The sequence below is a fragment of the Bos grunniens genome, chromosome 5, assembly GCF_055505025.1.
Source record: "Bos grunniens cultivar Pamir isolate PY7600 chromosome 5, Bosgru_T2T1.0, whole genome shotgun sequence".
Lineage (NCBI taxonomy): Eukaryota > Metazoa > Chordata > Mammalia > Artiodactyla > Bovidae > Bos > Bos grunniens.
Window position 1 is genome coordinate 18,650,022 of NC_141169.1, and position 27,715 is coordinate 18,677,736.

At 35.7% G+C, this 27,715-nt stretch overlaps 1 protein-coding gene across 21 annotated transcripts in view; it reads right to left on the reverse strand.

Annotated features, from left to right (window-relative positions):
* Positions 1–27,715, reverse strand: part of CEP290 (centrosomal protein 290) — a 95,897-nt gene that overhangs the window by 55,102 nt on the left and 13,080 nt on the right. For 13 of the 21 annotated variants that reach the window (XR_015164800.1, XM_086403753.1, XM_086403750.1 and 10 more), the window contains exons 8-26: positions 27,139–27,291; positions 26,628–26,810; positions 26,019–26,108; positions 25,161–25,283; positions 23,778–23,901; positions 17,621–17,793; positions 16,749–16,911; positions 14,481–14,581; positions 14,321–14,408; positions 13,113–13,225; positions 12,178–12,951; positions 11,875–11,967; positions 11,507–11,591; positions 10,801–10,943; positions 8,873–9,037; positions 7,768–7,917; positions 5,027–5,142; positions 3,710–3,812; positions 3,389–3,619 (exon numbers count right to left, since the gene is read on the reverse strand). Coding sequence is in view for 20 of the 21 variants with exons in the window: in XM_086403753.1 (XP_086259879.1) it covers positions 3,389–3,619; positions 3,710–3,812; positions 5,027–5,142; positions 7,768–7,917; positions 8,873–9,037; positions 10,801–10,943; positions 11,507–11,591; positions 11,875–11,967; positions 12,178–12,951; positions 13,113–13,225; positions 14,321–14,408; positions 14,481–14,581; positions 16,749–16,911; positions 17,621–17,793; positions 23,778–23,901; positions 25,161–25,283; positions 26,019–26,108; positions 26,628–26,810; positions 27,139–27,291 (3,171 nt within the window). In the remaining variant the exon portion in view is untranslated. Of the gene's footprint in view, positions 1–3,388; positions 3,620–3,709; positions 3,813–5,026; positions 5,143–7,767; positions 7,918–8,872; positions 9,038–10,800; positions 10,944–11,506; positions 11,592–11,874; positions 11,968–12,177; positions 12,952–13,112; positions 13,226–14,320; positions 14,409–14,480; positions 14,582–16,748; positions 16,912–17,620; positions 17,794–23,289; positions 23,452–23,777; positions 23,902–25,160; positions 25,284–26,018; positions 26,109–26,627; positions 26,811–27,138; positions 27,292–27,715 lie in introns of those variants that run through there. The other 8 variants (XM_086403765.1, XM_086403762.1, XM_086403764.1 and 5 more) reach the window with 2 other exon arrangements.

A 27,715-nucleotide genomic window follows, 5' to 3' on the forward strand; every position in this document is an offset into this window, starting at 1 on the left:
GGCTCCAGATCACAGGCTCAATAGCTGTGGCACACAGGTTCAGCTGCTCCACAGTATGTGGGATCTTCCCAGATCAGGGATCGAAACCATGTCTCCTGCACTGTCAGGCAGATTGTCTACCACTGAGCTACCAGGGAAGTCCCTATTTCTGATTATTTATTATTAAACAAACTCGCTATAAAATTAAAGAAAATCTTTTGCTCACAGAAAAGAAACATTATATAGGGGAAAAAAACTTCTTTGAATCATAGCTATCTAGAATAAATAGTATCGAAGTCTAAATTACTTGGTTTATCTTCAACTCTTTAGTTACAGAGCTATGAAAGTCACTACTTAAAGACATCGTATTAACACCAAAAAGAAATGTCTGAACAGAAAACCAAATTTATGACATGAGAAAGATAAAGAATTTATGAGTTCCCTGGTGGTCCAGTGTTAGGACTTAGCACTTTCACTGTGGTGGCCTGGGTTCAATCCCTGGTCAGGGAACTAAGATCCAGCAAGTCAAGTGGCAGAGCCAAAAATTAAAAAAAAAAAAAAAAGTAAAAAACCCCCCAAATTATTTATGGTTATAATTCATTCTGAAGTAGAATAATGAGGGGAAAATATTTGTAATAGTACTTCAGACCTCATTTTGAAAACTCCTCTATAGAAATAAGTATTCCCTATTCTACCTTACCCTTGGGATTCTGTTTCACTTTTGCTGTGTGGTGAGGAAGATCATGTTTCACATCTTTAAAAATAACAGCCCCACCTTTTCTTTTTGGCTTTCAAAGTGTTGCAAAAACAAACAAAAATTTAGGCTGAAGAGGAAGAAAATTCCAGTTCTTTCTTCCTTCTATCTCAAATACTAGCCATATTTGTAATACTCCAAGAAAAACATTCTATAAAATATAACACAAAAATAAGAACATTTCATATTGTAGATAAGTTTATTAGCATGACAATTTCACTCACTATTATCTTTAAAAGGAGATGGCAAGGAACTCAAGTAACATTTTAATTTTACTTTGAATTCTTTGGTTTACACTGTTGTTGTTGTTTAGTGACTAGTCGTGTCCAAGTCTTTTGCTACTGCATGGACTGGAGCCCACCAGGCTCCTGTGTCCATGAGATTTCCCATAAGAATAGTGGGGTGGGATGCCATTTTTTTCTCCAGGGGCTCTTCCCGACCCAGGGATTGAACCCATGTTTCTTGCACTGCAGGTGGATTCTTTACCACTGAGCAACCAGGGAAGATTTACATGCTCTATATAAATTCAGACATGTCAAATGAATATGCTGCTGCTGCTAAGTCGCTTCCGTCGTGTCCGACTCTGCGCGACCCCATAGATGGCAGCTCACCAGGCTCCGCCCTGTCCCTGGGATTCTCCAGGCAAGAACACTGGAGTGGGTTGCCATTTCCTTCTCCAGTGCATGAAAGTGAAAAGTGAAAGGGAAGTCACTCAGTCGTGTCTGACTCTGAGCGACCCCACGGACTGGAGCCTACTAGGCTCCTTTGTCCATGGGATTTTCAAGGCAAGAGTACTGGAGTGGGGTGCCATTGCTTTCTCCGCAAACGAATATATACATACTTAAATAAGCTATAAGATCAGATGTAAAACAAGATGTAGAATAATACACATGGCATGCCACTTTTTGTGTCTTTGCTAACACTTGCAAAAGGAAACAGAAGGATTTTCAGTTACCTAAAGCGAGAAGGCAATGGGAACCCACTCCAGTACTCTTGCCTGGAAAATCCCATGGAGGAGCCTGGTAGGCTGCAGTCCATGGGGTCGCTCGGAGTCGGACATGACTGAGCGACTTCACTTTCACTTTTCACTTTCATGCATTGGAGAAGAAAATGGCAACCCACTCCAGTGTTCTTGTCTGGAGAATCCCAGGGACGGGGGAGCCTGGTGGGCTGCCATCTATGGGGCCGCACAGAGTCGGACACGACCGAAGCGACTTAGCAGCAGCAGCAGCAAAGGAGGTAAAGGGCTTCCCAGGTGGCTCAGTGCTAAAGAACCCACCTGATAATGCAGGAAACACAGGTTCAATCCCTGGGTTGGGAAGATTTCCCTGGAGTAGAAAATGGCAACTCATTCCAGTATTCTTGCCTGGGAAATCCCATGCAAGATTTCAGAGGAGCCTGGCAGGCTACAGTCTATGGGGTCACAAAGGAGTTGGAGACGACTTAAGCCACTAAACAACAACAAAAGAGGCAAACAGGTGGAATATAATGAAGCAAAAGGTACAAGGACAGAAGTAAGATTTCTCTGATGACATCTTTTGTGTAAATACTTTATGTATTCAAATTTAATTTTTAAAAAGTTATCCGTGAAGTTGAAAACAAATGTAAAACAAATGAGCCTAACCACAGCAAATGTATATCATAACCACACAAAGGAGAATTACTTCACATCACTATAGAATATGTTATTTTGATGACACATTCTTACTCAGAGATAGTATAAAGACAATAAGAACTGTAAAGAAACTTTAAACTATGTCTGACAGCAGGAACCACACTTCAAGATAACCAAAGAGCTTTGGCTTATGAGGAAAAGCTGTTTATTTTATAAAAGAATATCTGCTAATAAATGAAAAGTACATAATAAACTAGAAACATCATGATTTTTGCAACTCCTGATGAAATAATTGGGTCAGGCAACAATTACCAATGGATGTTAAAACCATTAGAGAACTAATAAAGAACTGATTATTTGCATGGTATCAAAACATTACCAAAGAGTTAATTAACTAAATCACTTAAAAATAGAGATATATGGCTGTCTTCCCCTTAACACAGTTATCAGTCATGAAAATGGGACTACCAGATATTCCATCTCTTGAATGACACAATATAAAGTGTTACTTACAAAGTACAAAGTAGTCTTGCCAAAAATGTTTCCTTGAATATAACCACAGCTTCAAAGATAACTTTTAGTAAATATAATGGTTAGTGGAACAAATAAAATTATGACAGAATATAATTAAACATTCAGTATTTTTCAGAGAGGAGGAGAAAAAAAGGGGGAGATTCTATATTAAAAAGATTTAGGATAAGAAACATCCAAGGAAAATGCAGAGTCCTTGACTGGATCCAGGGACAATAAGGAAATGTGGATGTGGTCTGGACATTCGACAATATATAAAGTACTGTTGTCAATTTTGTTAAGTATGATAAAGTTACTGTAGTCATGTAAACAGAAAAAGACTTTTTTTTAAGAGATGCATACTAAAATACTAAGGGGAGAAATGTCTGCAATTAAAATACTCTTACAAAAAACAGATGGAGCGATTATGGTCAAATGTTAGTAACTGTTTCCTATTAATCCAAGTGATAGTTATTACATATTATCCTTCTTGTCTGAAAACTTTCAGAGTTGAAAAAAATCAGACATACCTTAAAACGCTGCAAACGTCCAATTTTTTCACCAACTTCAGCCTCCATTGCCATCAATTCATTCTTCTGTTTCCCATTTTCTTTTCTAAGCTGTCTCTCCATTTCTACCAAAGTTGTATATTGCCTGATGAGTGACTTTTCATTCACCTGTAAGACTGTGATCTTTCTACTATTTTCTGCAAGTGTTTTTTTCATTTCATCTGAATCCATCTGAAGAGCACTGAGCAAATTCTGCACAAAGTCACATTTATATTACTTGTTGAATCTAGCTATCTTAGTTTGAATAATATTGAATATTGATTTTAAAAGTGCTTTACTTACATTATATTCTTTTACTTTTATAGCATCTTGTTGGATTTGATCCTCAAGTCTTTTCTTTTCCTCTTTCATTGTTTCAGATTCTGTTTTCCAGTTCTCCTTTTCACTTTAAAGAATTTAAAAATAAAGCAATACAGTAAATCTATAGGAAGAGATAACTTTAGATAATGGAAATTTAGTTACCATAAAACAAGAGAAATTATAACTAATCAACATATGATAACATAAGTTAAAATCCCACTTGAAAGGGTTAATCCTGGAAGTTATTATTATTATTTAATTAAATGAAGGTAAAAGAAATTATTTTATCAAATTAAACTACAAATTACTACTCTATAACTATTACAATATAATGATAATGGATCTTGTAAACATTTTATTAAAAACAGAAGATAATTAAGAAAATAATCAATATTCCAAACTTACTCTGGAAATCAAGTCTCAGTATTCTGACCCTATTCTTAAATTTGAGTGTTAAATAATCGTGAAATATTTAGAATCCATACAAAGTGAGAAATCATTAGACTTAAAGAAGGTGTATAAGATATTATTGCCTACCCAGACCTCCAATTTGGTTGGCATAAACCACTTATGGTGTCAGCACTGAATGGTTCAAACCTGGACATATGACTTGGACAGCTCATTTACTATTCTGGCTAATGAGATCTAAGTCTGCTGGAGTCCTCTAGAAAAAATTTTATAAATAAAAATGAAGAATTGTGTGAAAAGAAAACACCCCTCTTCTTCAATGGACATGGTTCCATCTTCCTTGAAATCCTAACTCCTGCACCATCATAGGAGATAACATGACATACACTAGAAGATTCCCAAACATGACCCACCTATAATTAGCTTTGGCTTTCTTATTGGATTAAATCATAATCATTCTTACTGTTTAAACAAACTTTGATCAGATATTCTAATTATTACTAAAGCTATTAGTCCATTAGTACAGATGAGATGGCAGAGATAAGAAGAAACAGGCTAGTTCTCTATGAAAACACATGAATAATGATGCTGGTGATGAAAAAGAACTACTGTTGACACGAACTGTTCATATGTGCCATAATATTCACAAAATACTCAGATCTGGGCATTTTCACATAATTAAGTTATTTCACATAATTAAGTTATTGAGGTAATAATAACTATGAAAAAGTATCACTATCACAGAATTTTACAGACAAGGAACTAAAACACAAAGCAAAGGAGAAGAGGCAGGAGGATAAAGGAAAAGAAAATATCTAAATATCTTTTGTTACTTAACTTTAATAAGAACATGCTACATTCATATTTATAAAGTTTTGCTAACACCTATACCTTAGGTATTCTTTATATAATAAGCTTTGTTGATGACGAATTACTGCAAATTTTCTGTTATAGTCTTCAAGAGAATCTTCTAAATTCTTTAACTTATTTTCTTTATATTCTAGTTCCTAAAAATTGGTTTAGAAATGAGAATGAAAAAATCATCAGGATATATTTCAAATCTGAAAGTATAAATTCATATTCTGACAAGATTATAGAAAAATATATAAAAGATAATCAACAACAAATCCATAAGCAGCCCAGATCATTTCTATGATTATTTTGAACATCTTATGGCATATGGAATGAGATAATATGTGTAAAAGAGAAGTTCTATGAAACAGGTAAGATTATTTTCATCATATATTTGTAATAGTTACAGTAACCATCAAATGATCAGATTCAGTGGTTACAAACTTGCCTCTAGCCACTCAGCCCCACATACCCTTTAGTGAACATATGCATTCATATCTTCACTCAAATTGTCCTCTCCAATTATTTAATTTTGAAGACGAAGAAACTTGAGACTCAGAAAGATCAAGTAACTTATTTAACATTAAAAACCTCATTAGTACTAGGCTTGGTAACCATTTTCTGAGACGTATGCCAAGCTTGGTGCCAGGTGCCTACATATTTGCAGATCTAACACTTGCAGTCAGGTCTGGCTGACTCCAGAGATCTTGCTACTTCCAGCACTCTATGCTGCCTTAGGATTGGGAGTTCCAGTATTGTTTTGCCACTTTGAACAGGTCTTCGGATTTTTAACTGGTGTTTGCTAATCTACCACATCTGGTCCCATCACTTCATGGGAAATAGATGGGGAAACAGTGGAAACAGTGTCAGACTTTATTTTTGGGGGCTCCAAAATCACTGCAGATGGTGACTGCAGCCATGAAATTAAAAGATGCTTACTCTATGGGGTCGAACAGAGTTGGACACGACTGAAGCGACTTAGCAGCAGCAGCAACTCCTTGGAAGAAAAGTTATGACCAACCTAGATAGCATATTAAAAAGCAGAGACATTACTTTGCCAACAAAGGTCCATCTAGTCAAGGCTATGGTTTTTCCAGTGGCCATGTATGGATGTGAGAGTTGGACTGTGAAGAAAGCTGAGCGCCGAAGAATTGATGCTTTTGAACTGTGGTGTTGGAGAAGACTCTTGAGAGTCCCTTGGATTGCAAGGAGATCCAACCAGTCCATTCTGAAGGACATCAGCCCTGGGATTTCTTTGGAAGAAATGATGCTAAAGCTGAAACTCGAGTACTTTGGCCACCTCATGCGAAGAACTGACTCACTGGAAAAGACTCTGATGCTGGGAGGGATTGGGGGCAGGAGGAGAAGGGGACGACAGAGGATGAGATGGCTGGATGCCATCACTGACTCAATGGACATGAGTCTGAGTCAACTCCGGGAGATGGTGATGGACAGGGAGGCCTGGCATGCTGCGGTTCATGGGGTCACAAGGAGTCGGACACGACTGAGTGACTGAACTGAACTGAACTGAATCTACCACAATGCTTTCTATGTGTTTTGTGTGTGTGTGTGTTTTTACACAAAGATTAAAAAATAATGAATCATCACAAGTAACATGACAAGCCTATACTGTTATTGACATACTACTTATTGACAGTGTTCCTGAAGTAAAGAAGAATAAATTCAGGAAAAGTATTAAAATCAGAAATCTAAGAATAATGACACAACATGAATAATAAAGTAATGATCCAATAAACAGTTCAATTCTAATACTCAAGGATTGCTGCTGCTGCTAAGTCACTTCAGTCGTGTCCGACTCTGTGCGACCCCGTAGACGGCAGCCCACCAGGCTGCCCTGTCCCTGGGATTCTCCAGGCAAGAACACTGGAGTGGGTTGCCATTTCCTTCTCCAATGCATGAAAGTGAAAAGTGAAAGTGAAGTCCTCAGTCGTGTCCGACTCTTAGTGACCCCATGGACTGCAGCCCACCAGGCTCCTCCGTCCATGGGATTTTCCAGGTAAGAGTACTGGAGTGGGGTGCCATTGCCTTCTCCAACTCAAGGATTAAGTAATATAATTTACAAATACAAGCAGTTGATAAGCATAACTCAAATATATTCACAAGTAGATTACTTAGGAAAGGGAAACAGCAGTGCTTACAATCAAAAACTTATTTTCATTGATTCTGAACACATTTGTAATTATATTTGCAAAGTAAGTGATTTTATGGTTATTCACACACACTTCAAATGGAAAAATGAAAAGCGACTCTCATTAGGCCATTCATAATGACTATAACATAGAGAGGAAAGCTGACAAACCAACACAGGGCAAGCAGTATCCTCTCTGATTTGCTAACGGAGTAACTAACCTTACAGGGCAAAGGGGAGAAAGAAATAAAAGACAATTTTAAGACAATTTCTCTTAAAAGTTTTTCTAGTGGTTAACACACAAAAAAGGAACAATTCTAATCATTACACAAAAAGCTGTGTCAGACTTTATCCATCTGAATTGCTTTTCCAACCAGCAATAGATAAAAGAGCTCACTTTACTTATACATTACTACCTTATAGTAGCTGCATGTTATTCTGTCAATCATATATTTCATATGAATGGCATGCCTGCTTTTCATTCAGATGAATAGAACGAACTGCTTTTATTCATAACATTCCATCTAACATCAAAATCCAGTAAAAATACATCTCACTGTTAATAGTCTAAGAACTCAAAGAAACAGCTGATGATTGTTATTTTGCTATTCACATATAAAGTTTTCAGTACCTGTAAGATATGTATTAAATATTCATTCTGAGCATTAATAATATTGGCACTAGATGGTGCTATCCCATCAGGTAAGTCGATTCCTTTAAACACAACATTTGATCCTTCTGTTTGTCGTAAAAGACTGGTTTCTTTTTCAAGATGATCTATCTGGAAACAAACAATTCAGAAATGAGAATCTCATCTCTTACACAAAAAGACAAATTAAAAAGCAGTAACTTAAATTTCCTAAAGAGTAACTTTAACAAGTAGATATATGAATGCTCTGCCAGGTATTAATTAAATTAATGTAATTTCTGCTTAGAGATGCCTAAGAATACATTTAAAATCTCTGTATCCTTTTATGTTTTCCTAGTGGCTCAAACTGTGGTGTTGGAGAAGACTCTTGAGACTGCAAGGAGATCCAACCAGTCCATTCTGAAGGAGATCAGCCCTGGGATTTCTTTGGAAGGAATGATGCTAAAGCTGAAACTCCAGTACTTTGGCCACCTCATGCAAAGAGTTGACTCACTGGAAAAAACTCTGATGCTGGGAGGGATTGGGGGCAGGAGGAGAAGGGGACGACAGAGGATGAGATGGCTGGATTGCATCACTGACTCGATGGACGTGAGTCTGAGTGAACTCTGGGAGTTGGTGATGGACAGGGAGGCCTGGCGTGCTGCAATTCACAGGGTCGCAAAGAGTCAGACACGACTGAGCTACTGATCTGATTTGAGTGGCTCAAACCATAAAGAATCTGCCTGCAATGCAGGAGACCAGGGTTCAATCCCTGGGTCAGGTAAGATCCCCTGGAGAAGGAAATGGAAACCCATTCCAGTATTCTTGCCTGGAAAATCCCATGGACAGTAGAGCCTGGCAGGCTACAGTCCATGGGGTCGCAGAGTCAGACACAACTGAGCAACTAACACACAAACATATTTACATTATAAAGTACTGATTTTTCCACTAATTCTATTTTAAAAATCCAAACAGAAGCTTTTCTAATACAGAAAGAATTAATTCAAGGGGCATATTCTCATAAAATAGTCATTAAAAAAACAAATGTTTCATATTAAACCTTTGTTCATAAGCTTAGCATTTTCTTTTATTTAAAAAAAATTCTCACCTTTAAATGTGCTTTTGTCAACTGCTGAGAATAATTTATAGCCTCTTTCCGAGATTCTCTGAGCTCCTGTCTTAATTCTTCATTTCTTCCAGTAAGTTGATCAACTTGGGCTTTTAAATGCAGATTAGCATCAAATATTCCTTCTGCATTCTTTGATTCTATAGCCTAATATATTTAAATTATATTGAAGAAATGTAAAGAAAAACACTAAAATCACAGTATAATAATTAAGTTTAGATAACACTTACATTTAAGCATTATACTACTCCCATGTGTAATAATGTATACCAACTCTATCTCTTACAAATTTATAAAATACCAGTTAACCTGCATCAGTATTACCAAGCATACTGATCACCTCATTCTAACAATTAACAAATACTGAGCTAACTCAAGTAGACTGGTAGACCAGAAAAACAACTTAAACAGGAACAAGATGACTAGGGTTCAAATATAAACCAATCTCTTGCTAGCTGGACAACTGACTTAAAATTCCTTAAATCTTAGCTTCTTTATCTCTAAAGTAGGGGAAGTAATGTTAGCTCTGTCTGCTTCACAAAGCTTTTATACAGTCAAAATGAGATAATTTACATGTAAATACTTTGAAACCATGAAGCATCTTAAAGTAAAATATAAGCAATGGAATGAAATAGCTACTACATTCAATCAGATAAAATTTACACTGCTTCCTTTCTATACAGTTAAAGCATACAAGATAACAAAAGGAAAGTATGGTAAAGTCTTATCCAAGAGTTCTGGATTAAAAAAAAAAAAAATGTCAAATATTGAAGTCACCAACCCACTTCGAATACTATGTCTCAGATCAAACTCTGCTCTACAAGGGGAACTCTATTTAGTGACCAAATAGCCCAGTAAAATTCGAACTTTTTCTATTTTAATTGACAGCCTCAAGCGTTCCTGAGACCACTGCTTCCATAGACTTCATCTGCTTCTCTTTCAGGTCATTATTTTTCTTTTTTTCTGATTGATATACCCCATTCAATGACATACCAGTATCTTGTCTAAGAGATCATCAGAATAGCACTTTAGATCAGATAATTGTTATGCACTTAAGTTTACTTTCTATCGCTATAGGATATTTTTCTGGGTCCCTATCACTGTCTAATTCAATCTCATTTTCCAAAAGGCCTTATAGACAACATGATGCTATTTATCAACAAGACAACTAACTAGACTACTTTATCATCTGTCAGAGTACCTCCTTCTGCCTATTTCTTCCTGCTATCCCTTTTGAATCAGTATAAATTATTACTTCATGTAGCCTGTTCTGATCTCCTTAGGGTAAAGGACATCTTAGATCTCCTTAGATCTTAGAAATCTACTGCCTTGAGTTAAATCCCAGATCACACTCTTGATGAGATTACATATGATTTTACTCATCTTGCTGCCTTTGTCTCAGCATGACCCTTAAAATAAAAAGTGGAGATGACAAAGAAAGTATCAGTGAACTTGAAGATAAATCAATAGCAATTATCCAACTTGGAGAAAAAAGATAAAACTTTATGGAAAAAAAATGAACAGAGCCTCAGGGATTTGTGGGACAATGTCAAAAAGTCTAACATGTATCACTGGAGTCCTAGAGACAATGGGGCAGAAAAAAATAAATGAAGAAATTAATGGCAGAAAATTTCTCAATTGTGGTGAATAACATAAGTGAACAACCTCAGGAAACCCCAAACAAGGCACACACACACACACACCCCCTTTGGCACTTTACAATCACGCTGGTGAATACAAAATAAAAAGAGAAAGTTTTGAACTAGTTTGAGAACTATACATTTCATACAGTGGAATGACTCAAATGACAGTAATGTTTCATTAGAAGCTGTGGAGACCCATGAGAGGGGAACAACATTTTTAAAGTGATGAAACAACAAAATAAAACTATTAATATAAAAATAACTTACATTAACTAGTCTTTCAAGACTGGGAATAATTAGAGATGTTTCCCCTCCTTTAATATCAGGATCTTTCTGCATTTCCTTAATAGCTTGCAATATTTCTTTCATACCTTCTTCAAGTTGCTTATTTTCTTCAACTAATTCTTTTACTAAAAACGACATATTTATTGAATGAATGAGATTTACAATTTATAATTTACACTAGGTATAAATTTCCAATTATACTATGCTATAGAGATGACAAGTATTTCAAATATAGCAAAAATAGCCCATTTATAAAATGTGAATACAAATAAATGTGCAAAAAATTCAAGTATAAATCCAATGGGTAAATAGTTAAATAAAACTGGACACCTATTTAAATAATACACATATACATATATAGCTCATGGATGAAATAAATAAATCATAAGCATACTTTGCTTTCACTTTATATTAAAACTTTTACATTTATTTTCTAACTTCACTTTCATTAGAGGACCAAAGAGAAAAAATAGACTCATTTATCATTACAATAAATTCAGATTAATAACATTCTCTGAAAAAGAAATAAAGCAAGGCAAACCAAATAAATGAGAGATTGACATTGATACATTATAGACATTGTTAAGGCTAAAACAGACTAGAGAACAGAATGTATTAGTCCTTTAGACCCATAATTTTCAGTACAGGTTAAGTAAGTAAAGAAAAATAAGACATAACAGTGACTTACATTTATTTTGAAATTTCGCTATTACTGTTCTACTTCTTTCTAAATCTCTTTCCTTTTCAATTAGTTCTCTTGAAAGAAATTCATTCTAAACAAAACAAAGAGAAAATTGTTTTTTTAAAAAAATATTACAATATTTATAGTTTTGAAGTTTAAAGAAAAGTTTGATCAACTGAGGTTTAAAATACCTAAAACAAGCTACAGAAACATAGCAACAGTCATAAAAATAAAATTTAAAAGGTGAAACACGTAATGATCACCCCTCCCACATTCTCCCTCCCTGCAACACCATGGCAAAAGGGAAACAGATACTGAAGGTTTTTGTCTTTAGCACCACAATCATCTCTTTTAATGATCTGCCTTTACACTACCTGTTCTGCCTGGCTTCTATGACGTGCAAGCTCTATTTCTGCATTTCTATTCTGTGCTTCTTTGATCAATAAATCCTGTGCTATGACTTCATTCTAAAGAAACATGTTATAAATTAGGCAAGTTAATGAGTTCATCTCAAACGTACTTCATTTTTAGATTTTTAAAAGACAGAATGTGTATAAATTAGTGTTAATGTGCAAACAGAAAAATTATTACAACTGCTGCTTATAGAATTTCGTTAGAAAGTCATAAAAATGAATTAAAAAAAAAATCCTAGGAATGTTATTTGGAGGATAGCTCACCTGAGATCTAAGAAATACTAGTTCTGTCCGTAGCTGTTCTATAAGATTTTCAAGTGGATCTATCTGAGGTAATTTTGATTGTGCAGTAATTGGCACAGGGTCCGGAATATTAACTTCAAGTTTACCTTTCCAGATTTCTGTCTGTATGGGAACTTCACTTTTTCCTATATCTTCTTTCAAATTGGTATCAGCAAAGTTGATTGGGGTATGAACCTGTTCATCTTCTGATGTTGCTACTTGTGATTTATCCATGCCAGCACTATTGTCATGAATTTGTTGACAAAATATTGCTGATTTTTGCCTAAGTGATAACTTCTGCATTAAATCTGAAGCTGTTGATAAGGCTCGTAAAGATGAATCACTTTTTTGTGTGAAATTAGTCTTTTCAAGTGCCTGATGGCTTCTTGTCACTTTCTTCATAGACTCATCAGAAATAGAACATAAATATTCGTTTATTTCTTCATGACTCTCTTTACTAAAGGTACTGATTAATGATTCTAGATTTCTTAAAGATTGTAGACAGGGTGCTTTAAAAATCTCCCTTATTGTAATAGTTTCTGGAGGTGAAATATCATCTTTCACTTGTACAGATGAAGAATGTGTAGTTAAAGAGACAAAAGGATTCACTTCACTTTCTACACGCTGGTGAATTTCAGATAACATTCTCGATAATGATCCCATGGTCATATTCTCTTCTGGCTCATTCTGACATGACTGTGGAATATTGAATGATGGTCTCCTATGCAGCAGCTCTACTTTATCTGAACTCCTAATCTGTATTCAGAGTAAACAACGTTTCATTAATCTTGGGATCTATCTGAGACTTTTTAACAAGTATAAAAAGAAGCAATGTCCAAAATGAGATAATAGGGGAAGAAATAAAAGCCTGATAATAATATTCTTTCACTTTGCCATAGTAATACTTTACTATTTACCTTTGACTGTTCTTCACTCATATTTTTGAGGCTCATGAAATCAGATTTTCTTTCTCCCATTCTATTCTCTTGAGAAAAGTGTTCAGTTAGGTTCAGGTCCTCAGCAATTAATCCTACAAATAAAAGAATTAACAAATGAGAAACATAAAAATAACTCTTATTATTCCAATATTTTAATGTTCTTGGTTTTTTTTTGGCTATGCCTCACAGTACATGGGATCTTAGTTTCCAGACCAGGGATCAAACCTGCACCGCTTGCAGTGGAAGCATGGACTCTTACCCACTGGTAAGCCCCCAAAACTTTAATTCTTAAAAACTAAATCAAGTTTTAAATCAAACAAAAGGTAAAATAATTATTTCCAAGATCCTGGATCCACATGTAGCCTCCTCTACAACTGCCTACTTTAGGCTACTTTTAATAAGATATTAATGAGAAACAATACAAATTCTATCTTCTCTATCATTCTTTTTCACATATTAGTAAGTGCCAATATAGTTAACAGATATACCCATAAAGAATCATGAATGATTACTAAATTGCTTAATATATGAATAAATTACAAAGTTTTGCCCTTCGAGAAATGTTTGATATACTATAGAGAGCATAAAGCTAAAAAAAAAAAATCTTTATTATTCACAGATACTTGTGAGCTTGGGCCAAGTTAGAAAAAAAATTCTGTCTCTATGGTCTTCTTACAAAAAAGCAATAGCTATTAAAGAACTAATCCAACTGTTCTCTTTATATTATGTAAGATAAATCAAAAGAAAAAAAGATGTTAATTTTTATTCAATAAAATATTACTTTCACTTAGCAAAGAATAATGTACAAAGAAAGCTTTCAGTACATAGCTTTTAAGGAAAGAGAAAATATTAACATAATATATATTAACAAATTACTAAGTTTTATCATTACTAATCACAACATACTGTGATTGACTAGAAATTAGTAAGATTATACTATAAAGTTTTCTAAAGTCCATGATTCTGAAGTTTGTTTTTTGTTCACTTATTATTCTTTTTAACTGTTTCAGATTTAGGACTGAACTCAATGACACTCGTACACTTTCATCAGGCCATTATTTTCATTTATTAAACTTGTAGCAAAACCACAGGAATATAGCAATAATATTTCCAACTTACAGAAAATTCTATATCCACACCATTCATTTTCCAATGATTCTTTAAAGGTTTGGAGTAACAGAGTATACCTGAAGTGACAGTTCTTTTTCCTTTTTCTTGAGCCATTTGACGAATTTTTTTCTTCAGATCAAGTCGTTCTTCCTCTAGACTTTCAATCTACAAGGTATAAACTATTAGTATTTCTCTTTGCTTCAACCAGGAAAATAACCAGTTGACTACCGCACTTGCCTCTTTCAAAAGAATCTGGTTTTCAGCTCTGTATTGCTGCTGTTTTAAACTTTTGGTATTTCTAAATTCAGTTAAATCAATCATTGTTGTTGGTTCAAGGCCTAAAATAGAAAGCAATATGATTAAAACCTTATTAATATTCAAATGAGCTACAAAAAACTTCATATAACAACTGGTTATCATCAAGCAACTGGTTATAATCTATTTAGCCAGCATCACTGAAGAACGGGGTACTTTTTGTGCAAGAGTTCTTCAGGTATTTGAACTGTATAAGCTAAAATTTTTATCACAATTTTTAATGGAAATCCTGACAAAAACATATTATGATCTGTCTTCTCCATGTTGGACTATCATAGTGGTACTATCATGTATTAAGAATAGAAGCTTTGGAATAAAACAGTTGGGTTCAATTCCTACTTTTAATTATTAACTAGTTGTAGGGATAATCGGTTTGGAGAAGGCAATGGCACCCCACTCCAGCACTTTTGCCTGGAAAATCCCATGGATGAAGGAGCTTGGTGGGCTGCAGTCCATGGGGTCTCTAAGAGTCAGACACAACTGACCAACTTCACGTTCACTTTTCACTTTCATGCACTGAAGAAGGAAATGGCAACCCACTCCAGTGTTCTTGCCTGGAGAATCCCAGGGACAGGGGGGCCTCGGGGGCTGCCGTCTCTGGGGTCGCTCAGAGTCGGACACAACTGAAGTGACTTAGCAGCAGGGACGGGGGGCCTCGGGGGCTGCCGTCTCTGGGGTCGCTCAGAGTCGGACACAACTGAAGTGACTTAGCAGCAGCAGGGATAATCGGAGAAGGCGATGGCACCCCACTCCAGTACTCTTGCCTGGAAAATCCCATGGACCGAGGAGCCTGGTAGGCTGCAGTCCACGAGGTCTGCAAGAGTAGGACACGACTGAGTGACTTCACTTTCACTTTTCACTTTCATGCATTGGAGGAGGAAATGGCAACCCACTCCAGTGTTCTTGCCTGGAGAATCCCAGGGACGGGGGAGCCTGGTGGGCTGCCGTCTATGGGGTCACACAGAGTCAGACATGACTGAAGTGACTTAGCAGCAGCAGCAGCAGCAGGGATAATACTGTATGTATGTAAGCGACTTAGCATGTATGTATATATATATTTCTTCTTGGCTTGTTGTCAGGGGTATAATAAAATTAACCCAAATAAAGTATTTATAGCAGTGCTTAGCACAGAGCAGTCATTATTAATATCAACATCAATTATATCATCGTGACTAGACTGACGTGCTAGTGTGCCTCTTTCCTATTTTCCTATTACTAAGATGCCACCATGCTGTGAAAACCAGATACCAAGACTGTCTCAATAATTATGAAGCAAGACTTGGGGCCTTTAAAATACAGAAAGTTTGATGTTTGTGACTACTATCTATATAGTTCAGTCATCTTTACGAACATCCAGATTCAAGTTGGCCATAATCTGATAGGTCAAATTGATTAGACTAAGTCTAACTTGAGGTCCTTGCATGACTCTGGGTCCCAGTTAAAAACTTTTACAAATCAATAGTATGTATAAAATGTTTACTTCTTTTTCCTTTGGAGAATAGTTTTTACAGGGGATCACTTTAACCCTAGAAGAGCATTAATTGGTATCTACCAAGTATAATTAAATCATTATTTACAACATTATTTTCATTTTCAAGTAGCAATTTATACTGGACTGTCATAACATTCAAACTAGTGAAATATTCACTAGTGAACTATTTACTGATATCAATATACAAACTTTCAAGCTATATTTACTAACTACTTCTTATAATCGGTAGTAACCTTATAATACTCAACCTAAGTAAAACTTAATCTAAACTATAAAATTCAAGTATTTATCAAATAAAGTCTTAAAAAGGATTAAACAGTATTTCTAAATGTTTCCAACATTCATCTGAACTTAGAGCATTTTTCAAACTAACAAAGTACTTTTGTTGAAAATAAAGGTAACGTATAATATATGGTATTAAGAAAGTAGACTTTCATTTTTTAAACAAGCAATTATTATTGAGGAGATCTTGGACTGAATATAGTAATGCTCCAGATCTGGCCAACTATCATCCCCATTCCATCAAATCCATAATCCCACTTCAATTGGAACAGTTCCACTTTCACTAATTTTAAATATTTTTATAGGAGAAAGTATTTGGGAAAAAAGGGTATCCAATTATTAAAAATAAAAATAAACAACAAAAATGACTTGACAATTAGGGTTGAGCAAACTCCATATCTTAAAAGATGCCTTACCCATGCGCTCTCTAAGTGCCTCATTTTCATCAAGAAAATCATTGATCTTCAACTCAAGCTTATTGATTTCCTTTGTCAATACTTCAATCTCTCGATCTCTTATTTTAATTTGGTTTTTACAATTCTTTATTTCAATAACAGCATCTTCTAAACCATAAACTCCCTGAAAAATACCCAATGTGATTTAAATATAACATTGTTTATTTGAATAAATTCTCAAGTTCAAAAATTTGTTTTCTTATTAAGTCGAGGGGAAATACACAAATAACTAAGATTTACATCTTTAAACTGTGTTTTTTTATGCTACTTTTAAAAAACAAATCCAGGAGTAATAATAACAGGAAATGGAACAATTGACATTTCCCAGTATAGCATCATAATGGCAAAGCAACTCAGAATATTACATATTAAACAGTTAACAACATATGGAAAAAGAACAGTAAGGGAGAATCAGCAATACCATTAGAATAAGTAGGTTATCAGTTGTGTGATATAGCTGTAATCAGATTTAAAAATATAAAAAGCACAAAGTAAAGCTGTGTTGGCACAGTACTTACAAACCTGCCCCAATTACAACTTTTACACCATCAGTGGTGTCACATGGTGGTACAGTGGCATAGATTACAAAGAATGGAATCCAGGTGCCTCAGCAAAGCTGATTATCTGGGCAAAAGCCTTTAGCCAGATGGTTTGAAAACAATTTTCCTGCCAAAAAGTTAATGTTACACAGAAGTCTGAACACTTCAGTGTAACTCAGTTAGGATAACCTTTATCATGAGATACTTCTGGAATGTTTTTAAACGCACACAGTAAATGGCACAGAACAGTCTTACTTGAAGTGGTTCCGTGATTGACAAGATAAAAATACATACGGATTCATAATCTTTTAATCGCTTCAAAGTCTCAACCAGTTCTTTATCCTTTTCCCTAGCATCAGCCTCAGCCAGTTCAGCTGTTCTCTCAGCCTCTTTAGTTCTCTCTTCTAAAATTTGAACCTTAGACTGAATTTTCATATAATGAGTCCGCTGCGTAAGTGTTGAAGCTCCTACAGGGTAAAAATTAAAATCATCAATGAACTGAAGTGATTACTTACTCCTATAAATGACTGATTACAATATGGGAAGCAGGAAGAGTGATATGTCATTTAAAAAAGACCATTTAATATTACAAATTTATATTTATAAAACAACTCAAACTACTACACAATTGCACTCATCTCACATGCTAGTAAAGTAATGCTCAAAATTCTCCAAGCCAGGCTTCAGCAATATGTGAACCGTGAACTTCCAGATGTTCAACCTGGTTTTAGAAAAGGCAGAGGAACCAGAGATCAAATTACCAACATCCAATGGATCATCAAAAAAGCAAGAAAGTTGCAGAAAACATCTATTTCTGCTTTATTGACTATGCCAAAGCCTTTGACTGTGTGGATCACAATCAACTGTGGAAAATTCTGAAAGAGATGGGAATACCAGACCACCTGACCTGCCTCTTGAGAAACCTGTATGCAAGTCAGGAAGCAACAGTTAGAACTGGACATGGAACAACAGACTGGTTCCAAATAGGAAAAGGAGTACGTCAAGGCTGTATGTTGTCACCCTGCTTATTTAACTTATATGCAGAGTACATCATGAGAAACGCTGGGCTTGAGGAAGCACAGCTGGAATCAAGATTGCTGGGAGAAATATCAATAACCTCAGATACGCAGATGACACCACCCTTATGGCAGAAAATGAAGAAGAACTAAAGAGCCTCTTGATGAAAGTGAAAGAGGAGAGTGAAAAAGTTGGCTTAAAGCTCAACATCCAGAAATCTAAAAGCATGGCATCTGGTCCCATCACTTCATGTCAACAGATGGGGAAACAGTGGCTGACTTTATTTTTCTGGCCTCCAAAATCACTGCAGATGGTGACTGCAACCATGAAATTAAAAGACGCTTTCTCCTTGGAAGGAAAGTTATGACCAACCTAGATAGCATATTCAAAAGCAGAGACATTACTTTGCCAACAAAGATCCGTCTAGTCAAGGCTATGGTTTTTCCAGTGGTCATGTATGGATGTGAGAGTTGGACTATAAGGAAAGCTGAGCACCAAAGAACTGATGCTTTTGAACTGTGTTGTTGGAGAAGACTCTTGAGAGTCCCTTGGACTGCAAGGAGATCCAACCAGTCCATCCTAAAGGAGATCAGTCCTGGGTGTTCATTGGTAGGACTGATGTTGAAGCTGAAACTCCAATACTTTGGCCACCTCATGTGAAGAGCTGACTCATTTGAAAAGACTGTGATGCTGGGAAAGATTGAGGGCAGGAGGAGAAGGGGACAACAGAGGATGAGATGGCTGGATGGCATCACCAACTCAATGGACATGGGTTTGGGTGGACTCCGGCAGTTGGTGATGGACAGGGAGGCCTGGCATGGCACGGTTCATTGGGTCGCAAAGAGCTGGACACGACTGAGTGACTAAACTGAACTGAATTCAGTTTTATTAATAAAACTAAAAAGGATTCTAAGAAAATCTTCTTAGCTGAAAGGTTATGGATTATAAAAGACTGGAAAGCACTGCTTTACAGGGAATGATCATTGTGGCCCACTGTGTCCACTGTAATAGAATTATGGTCTTTTAGTTGGACACAGAGCCACTTCAAATAAAAACTAAATTTCCACTTATATTTCAGTAGCCAAGGGTGGCCATGTGACTAAAGGATATAAACAGAAAGACCATGTGCACATTTTCAGGAAATGTTTTTTAAAGCAGAGGAGTGAAACTTTCTTTTCTCCTTCCTTCTGCCTGCCAGCTGGAATACGTACATTAGGGCTCCGGCCAGACTCAGTCTTATAACATGAGATGGAAACCACATGTTGAGATAGGCAGAGCAACAAGATAATAGGGACTTGGTACCTGGTATTTGTACAACTAGCACACCAACCCTATACAAGTTGCCTCAGCTTTGATTATATTATGGAAAAGTGCATTTCCATCCTGTTTAAACCACTGTTACATTTGATTTTTTTTTTCTATCACTTGCAATTAAACTTAACTGTAACTAGTTGCTAAAAATTCCTACTTGTACATCTTACCAAATTGTTGCTAAGACCAAAATAAACATTCCTATCATTTTAAAATTTACTGCCAATAATCACTCTTATATAGTAAACATCTACTGAATTACAGGGTTTATACTTATATAAGGCATCGGTCTAGTGTGGGAGATCACACGTGTTTCTAAGAAGTGAGCCCTGCTCTCTGGAGAATGTGAAAGAGGCTGCTGTCCCCACAATCTATTCTCCCTTTCTTCTGCATTGTTGTTCAGTTGCTAAGTAGTGTCTGACTCTTTGCGACCCCATGGACTGCAGCACACCAGGCTCCTCTGTCCTTTACTACCTCTTGGAGTTTGCTCAAATTCATGTCCATTGAGTTGGTGATGCTATCTAATCATCTCATCCTCTGCCACCCCTTTCTCCTTTTGCCTTCAATCTTTCCCAGCATCAAGGTCTTTCCCAATGACTTGGCTCTTCGCATTAGGTGACCAAAATACTGGAGCTTCAGCCTCAGCCATCAGTCCTTCCAATGAATATTCAGGGTTGATTTCCTTTAGTACTGACTGGTTTGATCTCCTTGCAGTCTGTAAGGACTTCCACTGCATGACCCTTCCGCAGTAAATTACTCCTTGTCCTTCAGTACACGCTCTTTGCTTCTTGCCTCCTCTTGCTCTATCTCGCTGTTTGGGACTGGAAGTGAGGGTAAAGTTCTATTTTACATGAGGCAAATGAAGGCAATACCCTAGACCACCTAATTCTAGATCAGTACACAGTGATAAATAAACTTCCATTGTGATTTTTGCCACCATTTTTCAGATACTCCTGAGAGCTAAAACTAACCCAAATCAATGAAGGGGGAACACCACAGACTGACATATACATGTTAAAGCCAAGACAAAGAGACTGTGTAGTATACACCCCTTCTGTAGGCTTTAGAGGTCATATGACTACAGACCAACATGCTGCTGCTAAGTAGCTTCAGTCGTGTCCGACTCTGTGCGACCCCATAGACGGCAGCCCACCAGGCTCCCCCGTCCCTGGGATTCTCCAGGCAAGAACACTGGAGTGGGTTGTCATTTTCTTCTCCAATGCATGAAGGTGAAAAGTGAAAGTGAAGTCACTCAGTCGTGTCTGACTCGTAGCGACCCCATGGACTGCAGCCTACCAGGCTCCTCCATCCATGGGATTTTCCAGGCAAGAGTACTGGAGTGGGGTGCCATTGCCTTCTCCAACATAGTGTCATTAAATAAGACCTCTTCCTTATTTGACAGCAGAGATCAACTGTCAGTTTTCCTCCTCTTGACTGGAATATGCGAACTCCACAATATCTATCATCCTTTTAAAGTAATTTAAGCTACTGGCAAAATGTAACTCTCATACATACATAATAGAGACACACATATAAATAAGTATATCCAGTGGACCTTGATGGTGCTCAATGATTACAGTACATTTCCTGAGTCTGTTCATTCTTCCAGATGACCAGTTCATACTTTCTCTTTACTTCTTTCACCTCAAACTTCTAATACATCTGCTTCTATCCACACTTTCATCTGAGAACTCTGCTTGTTTACTGAGAAAATAGAAGTTTTTACTGTCAGGACATCTACCCAACCACATTCAACTCCATGTATACACTCTAGCTTTCTTCCTGCTACTATGGGTAACTCTATGCTCCTAAGCTTTCTACTCCAGCGAACACTAGATCCCATCCCATTGCTTCCTTGAGGCTATTAGTTCAGAAGTCCTTCTCTCATTTCCCTGCTTCATCAATTCATGACTTGCTTCTTCTTTAATGGATCTTTCCTATTAACTTAGAAACATGATTATTTCATCCATTTTAAAAAACACTTTTTAACCTTCTTCCCCCAAGATACAACTCTATTTCTCTCTTTTCCTTTGCAGAAACAGCCCTCAGAAGTCTTTGTATTTGCCCTATTTCACCTCTGTATTTTCTCTTGAACTAAAACAACCACTGATGAATCCAGTGGTCAATTTTCAGTGCTCCTGTTGACTTACCAGCAGCAATGAACATAGCACTGAACACAGCTGCTTATGCTCTTCCTTAATGACATTCCTCATGTGAGTTTCGGGACTCCTTATACTTCTGGTTTTCCTCCCATCTCCCAGGTCTTTCCTTTTCAGTCTCTTTGGTTGTTCCTTTTCATCTCCCCAACTCTAAGGTAGAAGCATCCCAGAGCTCGGTCTTAAGATTTTTCTTCTTAACCAACACTCTCTATCTTCTCCCTTGATCATCTCAGCCAGCTTCATGACTTCCACTACCATTTTTATGCATATAGTTCCCAAATTGGTATGTTTAGCCTAGACTACCCTCCTGAACCTGAGACTTTTATATACAAGTACCTACTTAATGTGCTTCCCTGGTGGCTCAGTCAGTAAAGAAACTGCCTGCAATGTAAGAGACTGCCTGCAGGAGAACTGGGTTCCATCTCTGGGTCAGGAAGATCCCCTGGAGGGGGAAATGGCAACCCACTCTAGTATTCTTGCCTGGGAAATCCCACAGATAGAGGAGACTGAAGGCAACAGTCCATGGAGTCACTAAAGTCAGACATGACTTAGCAACTAAATCACCACCACCACCACCTACTTAACACTTTCACTCAGATGTCTACTAAGCATCTCTCACTTAACAAGTCTTATTTAACTAAGTATCTGATCATCTCTAAACCTTCTCTTTCCACAGTCCTCCCCAGCATTCAGACCAAAAACCTTGATAACTTTCTTACCTCTTGCATCTTATCTGTCAGCAAATTTCATTTCCATCACCTTCAAAATACATCCAGAACTGACTACTTATAACTTCACTGCTACCTCCATGCTTTTGGCTACCGTCACTTTTCCCCAGGTTGCTACAATAGATTTATTGTAAGCAGGTTTCCCTGCTTCTGTCCTTACCAGTCCTCAAGTCTATGGCAAACACAGTCCAAGTCAAACTACATCACTCCTTTCTTCAGAAACTTTCCTTGATATCCATTCTCACTTAAAAGAAAAGCCAAAGTCCTTGCAATGAATTTTAAGGCCCCATATGATACAGCCTCACCTCTCTGATTGCATACGGAGGACTGCCCACCTGCTCACTCTACTCCAGGCAAAATGGCTTCTTTGCTGTCCCTCAAACATGCACCACGCACTCCTGCTTCAGTACCCTGAGCTTATTTGCCCCCTCCTCAGGAACATATGCATGGCTCCCTCCCTCAGTTCCTTTAAGTCTTTGTTTAAATATCTCCTCAATGAGGCTTTTGTTTCACTATCTAAATTACAACTACACCAACACCAACACCAACACCATTACTTTACTTACACAAAAACACACACACAGACTCACTCATTATTTCCCATGTCTTATTTTTTTTATCTTGGCAATCATAATAAATGGACTTACTATGTCATGAAATTATGAACAGTTTGCATTAATGTGCTCTAGTATAACTATAGCATGTAGTGGTATGGAAATACAGGATCAAGGATGTTGTAAGGACTTACATTCAAAAGATTTGATGAGTTAGGTAAGCTTGCATGACCCAGGGTAGGGAGAAAATGACATTAGCAAGTCCGGTAAGATTAATTCACATGTTGACAAGTCAATTACTTTTGAAAAATCTCTGCAACATTGTTACACTTATCAAAAGTTTATTTTCTTTCCTTCTCTGTTGATTACAAAAAGGAGGATAAATACTATCACCATTTTTCATTTCTTTTATACAGCCAATCTGGCAATAGAGGTTAATGTAACTTTCATCAGAGAAAATCTATAGAAAATACTGCCACCATTTACAAGTTTAAACACTAGTATCACATGTAAAGTAGTTAATAATATCAGGTAAAATTTTTTTAAATATGGTAAAATCCAAATAGAGAAAAATCAATAATATATCTATTGCTATAACATAATTCCATTTTAATAAAAATAAAACATTTTTAAAATTTAATGGTATCTAAAATAACTACTTACTTATTAAACACTGAATTACCTTTATTTCTTTGGAGCTCATTTTTCAGATCTTCAATTATAAACGTATTTTTTTCCATTTCTTTTGTATATTGTTCAACTTGTTCAGTGAGCATTTTAATTTGACTATCTCGCTCTTGTATACCCTATAAAATATTTTGAACATCACATATTTTCACTTTCTGAATATTAATATACAATTTAGAAGTAAGAGGGCTTCCCTTGTGGCTCAGCTGGTAAAGAATCCGCCTGCAATGCGGGAGACATGGGTTCGATTCCTGGGCTGGGAAGATCCCCTGGAGAAGGGAAAGGCTACCCACTGCAGTATTCTGGCCTAGAGACTTCCACGGACAGTACAGTCCATGGGGTTGCAAAGAGTCAAATACGATTGAGCAACTTTCACTAGAAGTAAGAAAAAGGTAGGTCTTGTTTTATTCAACAGAATTATAAAATATATTTTTTATAAGTCAAAACTCTGTCTTTTACTATTTTGTATACCTCAACTACACTACTCACTGTAGGTATACTGCTGTCTCTCCAGTACTTAAAGATAATACAAGGGCTAGCAATCTGGCAAACAGAAATTCCAGAACTCTCTAATGTTTGTGACTTATGACTTCTTATGTGTTATTTTTCGTCATCATCCAACTATCTTTTTATCATTTTATGTTTCCATTTTGCCTTGTGCTTTTTTTCCCTTACCCAACTTCACTTTCATCCTTATAGTACACTTCAAATGAAAATCTTGTCCTTTGCAACTGTCCTTATTCTCCAAATACTTCCTAAATTTCCTTCTTTCTTTTAGACTATGACTAGAAAAAACAGTTTATGCAAGTGTAACTTCTTTCCTTTTTTCCTTTCCTTCTTTTATTTTTGGTCATGCCACACAGCTTGCAAGATCTTAGTTCCCAGACCAGGGATCAAACTCATGTCCCCTGAAGTGGGCACATGGAGTCCTAACCACTGGACTACCAGGCATATATGAATACATTGGTACTAAATATAAAAATTCTATGCAGTAAAAGTTATAGCCATATTTTAGTTTATTTCACATTGTACAGCATATTTCAGCACTAAAACACAGTATAATAAAGTTTAGTAAGAGTATTAGGATATTCAAATTTCTAAAAGTTTCTAATAGTTCCTTATAAATAATTCCCAAACAATAAATGTATTATCTGCATCAACAGAGAAAAATACACAAAATAATTCTATTCCTAACTCTAAACCTAATTATAATTTTTGCCTAGGAATGGATGGTATAAGAAACTTCTAAAAACTTTATTATCTACCCAAAGGTGCCAGTGACTAGATTAGGCCCAGGAGATAAATCAAAGACAGTTCAGAGTTTCACTGCCAACTTTAATAAAACTCATTGACAAATCAAATTTTGAGAAAGTTTTACCTGTTGTAGAGCCATAACATTACTTTTATCAGCATCAAGCTGGGCATTTTTCAGTTTGTCCCGCAGACTATGTAACATTTGCTGATACTCAATAATTTCATCATCTTTAGAAGACAAAATTAACTAGAAATAAACAAAATAGGGTCTGTTACATAACATCAAAATTAATAAACCATTTCTCATTTATGATCAACACTTCAATACATACTATTAGCAGATCAAGAAAATGCAGGCAAAAAAATCTTGGAAGTGAGAACACAGCAACAATTGGAATGACCAGTGTCCCTTTTGTGCATACTGCCTGAAGTTCAAATAAGAAGTGATTCAAAGATACACACTGTGCTTTTTTCTTTTTAAGGAATTCAATCTTTTCATTTAAACAACCTCAAGTTTTCAAAACCCATTCCTAAAACAAGAAGTTATAACTACCTCCCTGCAATTACAAAGTGTATACAACTAATCTTTAAAAAGAAAACATTAAAATGACATGAAGAAGCATAAATATCCTGAATGAATGAAAGAGGCATTATCTACAAAGAAAAATTACAGTCATACAGTCATTAAAAAGAACAAAGCAATACTATATGCACTGATGTAGACTAAAACTTAAAAGATACTAAGTAAAAACAAAGTGAAGAATACATTTACTAACGTCTCTCCTCCAAAATTAAATGACTAAAAACAACTCTAGAGGTCTATACATGGCAGTTCTTAAAACTTTTCAAGCTAAGATATTTTATACACCTTTGGAAATGCCTAATAAAAATGTCACTAACCAGTACAAAGCCTTTAAAGAAAATTAAGACTAAAAATTGAAATCTAAAATTAAAAGCTATTACAGCAATTGAAAAAAAGCACCTTCCACTCTTCTACTTTTGCATTGACAGCTGCCATGATTGGATCATCTTCTTCATTTTTTGCTTTCAGAAGATCTGTAAGCTCCTGCACCTAAAAGGCAACAATTATTCCAAAAACGTTGTAAAACAGTGTAACACAAACATATTTATTATAACTGAATATTTATACATGCATTATACACAGTGATAAGCATACACATGCACATATATACATATATATTTAAAGGCATATTCATTATTGGAGCAGTTCTGTACCTAGGGTGACATTAAATGGTTTGTGCATCTTTACAGTTGTTCACAGGACCTCTAGGAGTCTTTAATAGAAAGTTCCCCAAATTAATAGCTTTGTAGGACTGCTGTCTATATACTCATTCAGATATCACCCATACATCCTACATGGCAAGAAGTATAAGGTATGGGTAAGGAAACTAGAAAAGCACATAGAGACAAATATATCAGCATGGTAACATATTACAGTGTAAGATGGTATATTAGAGCATAAGACAAAATCTCATATCCTAGGAAGTTAAAGTACTTTCCAATTTCAAATAAACAGTAATGAGGCAATATGAAGTCTGTCCAAATAAGTTAATCTAACGAGAATCCTTACTTGAAGCCGGTAATGATCATTTTCTTTTTTTAACTGGTCCATCATACTATCTGTCTGATGCACAACAGCTTTCATCCTATTATATTCATCAGTCATCTTCTCCATTTCCTGGACAGACTCCTCTAAATTTTTTCTCATTTCTTGATTCTGAAGTTCAATTTTCTCATTCGCTTCTGTTAAAGTCTAGGAAAGATAAAGGCATTACTAAAACAAATTAAAATTAAATGGAGAAAATGGAACTTTATAGATATTTTGTATCAACTAAATCAAATTTACCAACTAAATCAAATATTAAGAAAACTATAACTAAGAATCTTAGTTCTTAAGAAATGTACAAGATAGACATAAAACAAGAATAAATTTGCAAGATTTGGAACTCCAAAGATGCAATTTATTTAATGTTTTACAAATACACATTTGCAGATTTACATTAAATATATTACTAGATTTACATTATAGTGAAAGTTTTATAAAAAAATTATGGCTTTGAACTGACTTCCATTCATTTTACCTGAATTTCATCCAGATATTGGACAAGTTCATAGTTTTTTTTAGACAATTGTGATCGGTAGTCACTGTCTTCTCCTCTTCTTGATAAAAGTGTTTCTTTTTGCGAATCTATTTGTTTTTGATAGTCAATAATATCCTGACGAAGCTGTTCATTCTGAAGGTAGATCAAGCACAATATTCTATTTTAAAAAAACTATCCAAAGAAACAAAATTTCACCCTCTAAATAATGATCTCAAAACAGACCTTTAAAATCCCAAGGTTTCACAACACTTAAAGCCTCACCTTTTTCTTTAGACGTTTGTTCTCCAGAAAAGGACAAGAAGAAGGTAATTAGAAATGAGAAAGATAATATATAATTAAGTATAATAAGAAGAAATTAAAGGAAAAAAAGAAATTTTAGGAGAATAAGATATTATTTTGGATAATCAAAGAAAGCAAGAATATTAATTATCAACCAAAACAAAAAACATTTTGATTATATTAAAAAATAAAAATTCATGATAAACAATGTACATTATTTGGCTCAGAAGAACCAAATAATTAACAGAATTTGTAAGATTTCATAAGAAACAAAAGT